Here is a 4,104-nt window from a genome sequence, read left to right as displayed (position 1 = left end):
CATCCAGGCTTCACCTTCGGGTGCTCCTGCCTTCCGCTCCCCGGGCAGCCCCTGGGATCCCCCTGCTCGCAGTCAGGCCGCAGGGGTTTGCAGGTGTTGAAGGCTCCTGGGTGCAGGGGTTGCTCCGCTGCCCAGCGCCCCGAGCTCATTGTCATTCTGACTTTGACTTCGTTAGTGATAACAGAGAAGGATAGTGCACCTTTAAATTACGAGCTTTGTGTTTAATTACCCAAATAAAATGACATAAATATGAATGAGTGCTAATGGCGGGACTTGCTTTTCCGGAAACCATTAACAAAACGATTCTTAAATGATTTGTAAAGAAAATGAGAGGAGAAGAGAGGAGCGAGAAGGCTATTAGGCGTCTAACACACTCCTGAATTATTATGTAGTCAACTACCTCGCAAATATCAGGTGAAATGATCTTGCAAAAGGAAAAAAAGGGTTTCATTGCCAAGGCTGTTGAGGGGTGCGGACACCCTGACCTCTCTGCTGCCTGCGCGCCTGCTGAAGGGGCCATTCCGGGCTGGAGCCGGGATCCCGTGGCTGCTGGGGGACGCTAGCGCCAGGTCAGTCTAGGTGACGGGGACTCGTGGGTCCCGTGACAACTTAGCACTGGGAGGGGGCCAGGATCGGCTGCGTCTCATAGCACCCTCGCCTCGGGGACATGACCGGAGCTGGGCATCTGGCCGTGGCAGGCGACTGGGATGGTGCCTGGGACAGCTTCTGGGGCTGACGCAGCTAGCGTGACGGCAGCTCTGCTGCCTCCCTGGCTCCCCTTCGGTCATGTTTGTGGAAGGAGGAGCAAAAGAAACGTCTCATCTTTCCATGAGTTGTGTTTAGAACAGCCCCACACACCGGGAAGACCACAGCGGGCTCTCAGCCGGGTGTTTTACCCACAACTGCCAGGAACTGCGGGTTAGATTTTGGGAGCGGTACATGGGGAGCATGCAGAGTCCTGGGACCCGCCAGGTGATGCTTGTGTTTGTTCACAGGCGTATTTATGGGACAGTAATAAGGACCTGGTGGAGTGGCTGGAAAAGCAGCTCATGGAAGAAGAAGGTGTCCGCTCAGTGGTGGATGAAAACATCAAATATATCTCGAGGGACTACATCCTCAAGCAGATACGGAGGTAAGGCGACTGCGCACACCCTGCCCCTGCTCTCGGCCGCCTGCCCCCCCGCTGAGCAACGCCAGTTCCACCCATGTTTCACATTCTGTGTGGCAAACACATAAGGAGTAGGTGGCAATGCGAATGTGGGGGCGAATGTGGAGCTACTGGGAGACAGAGGGGTTTGTACCAAGTCTGTGTCTTGTGGTCCTTGTGCTCTGGCCGGGGTGCTGCTGCACGTGATGCTGTGGATGCCCCATCCCTGGGAGGGTTCAAGGCCAGGCTGGATGAGGCTTGGAGCAACCTGGTCTGGTGGAAGGTGTCCCTGCCCATGGCAGGGGGGTTGGAACTAGGTGGGCTTTAAGGTCCCTTCCAACCCAAACCGTTCTGTGATTCTGTGAAAACCCTTATGGTTCCTTCCCTTTGTTATTCCCAGCCTGTCTTCCCAGGCAAGGTACCTGGTTTCATCGGTGCTCAGTGTCATAAAATGCCCAGTTCCTTTTCCTTGCAGTGTAGAACTACACTAAATAACCCCCCAAAACACTAAAGCATTGGCAGCATATCCGTTCCTCCTGCTGGCAGGAACTGCTGGGTGTGTTTGCCCGGACGTTCATCCAGCGTTGAGCCTCGTGAGCCGAATGCTTCGCTAGACTTGAGCAGAACTGGATGGTTTTCATGTCGTAGGCTGGAGGTCCCTTAAAGCAGCTTTGCCTCTGAGAGTGCTGGGGGAGGGCACTGACTGAAGAATGAAGCTCCTGAGGTTTCCCTGTCCCACGTCTGACTCCGTAGGGTGTCTCTTCCCATTGTCCCCACCAATTCCTCCCTCCTTGCTATGGCCGACAGGACTCTGCGTCAGCTGGGAGGGGAAGATGTGGGTGCTCTTGGTAGCCTCCTAGGGTGCTGCTGGGGGGATCAGGACACACTCGGAGTTCTTGGTTTCCCCACATCCGCCCTGGGCCCATGTGGTCCGGCCTCTCGGGATGTCAGGCCCCATGCCTGCGTGAGCAGGTCTGCCCCCAGCAAGCCGAGAGGCACGAGGGCCTCCGAGCGAGCTCAGCTCTCGCGCTGCTCGCAGTCAGCGCACAAGCGCCTGCTGCCTTGTCCAGTCTCTCCTTCCCACCCTCTGTTTCAGTCCTCCCCCCGGGGGCCTGACGGAGAGCTGTCGGACGCGCTCCGGTGCGGGTGCCGGGGCTGCCGTCACTTAACTCTCGCCTCTTTCCAGCCTGGTCCAGGCCAATCCGGAGGTTGCCATGGATTCGATAGTGCACATGACCCAGCATATATCACCCACCCAGCGAGCCGAGATCGTGCGGATCCTCTCCACAATGGACTCGCCTTCCTCAACGTAAGAGCATCGATTTCCCACACTCCCCCCTGCCCGGTACAGTGGAGGAAAAAAAAAAACCAGAAGCTCAGAATTGCCCTTTGTCTGCTGGACTGCGACCGCTGTACCGCGACGGGCAGGCTCAGGGAGCGCTGGAGGAGTGACGTTTTTATTTTTTCAAATCAGACTGACCAGAGGAAATGTGTTCTTTGGCCACAGACACGAGGAAAATGTATAAACGCGAGCGCCTGCAGAATTGAGTTACAGCTGTCTAACTGTACCTTATTTATTCAACAACGCGGGACTGGACCGATGCATCAGTTCGCTGCTGGCTGCCACCCGAAAGCGCTTCGGCCCGGCAATGAAGGGTGCTCCGGCACCCTGAGGTCTTGGCAGTAGCGACGAGGGGGCTCATTTTGCTGACGCCTCTGTGCCCCTGCCTGCTCCTCCCTTCACACCCGGCTGGTAGCAGCAGCTTTGTGCTGACAAGTGCCGACGTTACGCCCTGCCAGAGCGTTGCTGCAGCCGGGCACCGGCTCTACCTCCCAGGAGCCGGGTGGGAGCGCAGGATCCTCCCGCCTGGTGCCCCGTGGGCGAGCAGAGCCCACCACCGCGTCAAGCCTTGTCTCTGTCACCAGGGGTGACTTGTGTTTCAAACGCCTGTCTTGTTACGTAATAGTAGAGGGAAAACAGCGTTTAAGCCCCAGGTTGGCTTCAGGGAAGGCTCTGGGCTTCCCAGGATGGTGAAGGTGGCGGGGGCAGGATTTTGGAGGTTAAATCCCCTCTGGTTTTGCCTTTGTGCCCAGTTCCTTTAGGATAGGTCAGTAAACTGAGCAAAAGGCCCTTCTAGGTGCAGGTAAAAGAGGAGACCAAACCGCAGCCATTTCTGCTCTCCCTTCCCTACTCGTTTTGAGGGACAGCCCTGCTATTCCGTACGCTTCCTCGAAGTGCTGGTCCCTCTCACATGCGTAGGCAGCTGAAGCAGAAAGCAGATAGAGCCTGCTGGGGTAAGGGAGGGGAAAGGAGGGCATTGAATGCACCAGTGGGGTTAAACTGCAAAGGGAAACTCAGCCTAATGCAGCTGGAGCAGAGTTTTTCTCCATCCCCACCTCTGCCCCAGAGCTGCCTGGCCCTGGCGTGTGGCCGGGCGAAGGGGCCACCGTTATTCACGTGGGAAGGCGGAAAAGGTCGTTTTGGTTATCCCCTTCCTCAGCACCAGCTGGCTTTGCACCCGTTCCAGTGGTCACCCTTTGCAGAGTGACCGTCTCTGTGGCTGTGTGGTGGGGAAGTGGCACGGAGCCGGGATGCCAAGGCAGCAGCGTAGGTCAGCCCAGCCCAGGCCCTGCCTTATTTCTGCCCTTTTTTATTTTCATGGGTCTCCTGACCGTCCTAACGGATCAGAGAAGCTGGAACTCCGGCTGGAAGCACGGTCAGCCCCTAACACGTAGCTCCTGTCGCGGAACTTGCTGTAAGCAGGACTGGCGAGCTTACACCGACAACTGTCTTAAAAGTATTTCAGGTTCTACAGTTCCTCTCAGCAGCGCGGCTCCGACGGATGCTGGCAGGAGAGACCAGTGAACGCTGCTGCAGTGCCTCAACCTGCACCTTCGGAACTGCATCGCAGCCCGTGGTGTGTCTGTGCTCCTGGACCGAGGGGCAGCACTGCTGC

At 57.1% G+C, this 4,104-nt stretch overlaps 1 protein-coding gene across 1 annotated transcript in view; it reads left to right on the top strand.

Annotated features, from left to right (window-relative positions):
- LOC104511157 (acetyl-CoA carboxylase-like) overlaps positions 1 to 2,515 on the top strand; it is a gene marked incomplete at its 5' end in the record, with an annotated part of 30,569 nt that extends 28,054 nt beyond the window's left edge. Inside the window, 2 exons of the mRNA XM_010153652.1 lie at positions 996 to 1,132; positions 2,334 to 2,515. Coding sequence (XP_010151954.1) covers positions 996 to 1,132; positions 2,334 to 2,460 — 264 coding nt within the window. The remainder of the gene's footprint in view (positions 1 to 995; positions 1,133 to 2,333) is intronic.
- Positions 2,516 to 4,104: the final 1,589 nt, after the last annotated feature.

This window comes from Eurypyga helias, unplaced genomic scaffold (genome assembly GCF_000690775.1).
Source record: "Eurypyga helias isolate BGI_N326 unplaced genomic scaffold, ASM69077v1 scaffold26516, whole genome shotgun sequence".
NCBI classification, from domain to species: domain Eukaryota; kingdom Metazoa; phylum Chordata; class Aves; order Eurypygiformes; family Eurypygidae; genus Eurypyga; species Eurypyga helias.
Note: the sequence above shows the minus strand (reverse complement) of the source record. Positions and strands in the feature narration are given on the sequence as shown.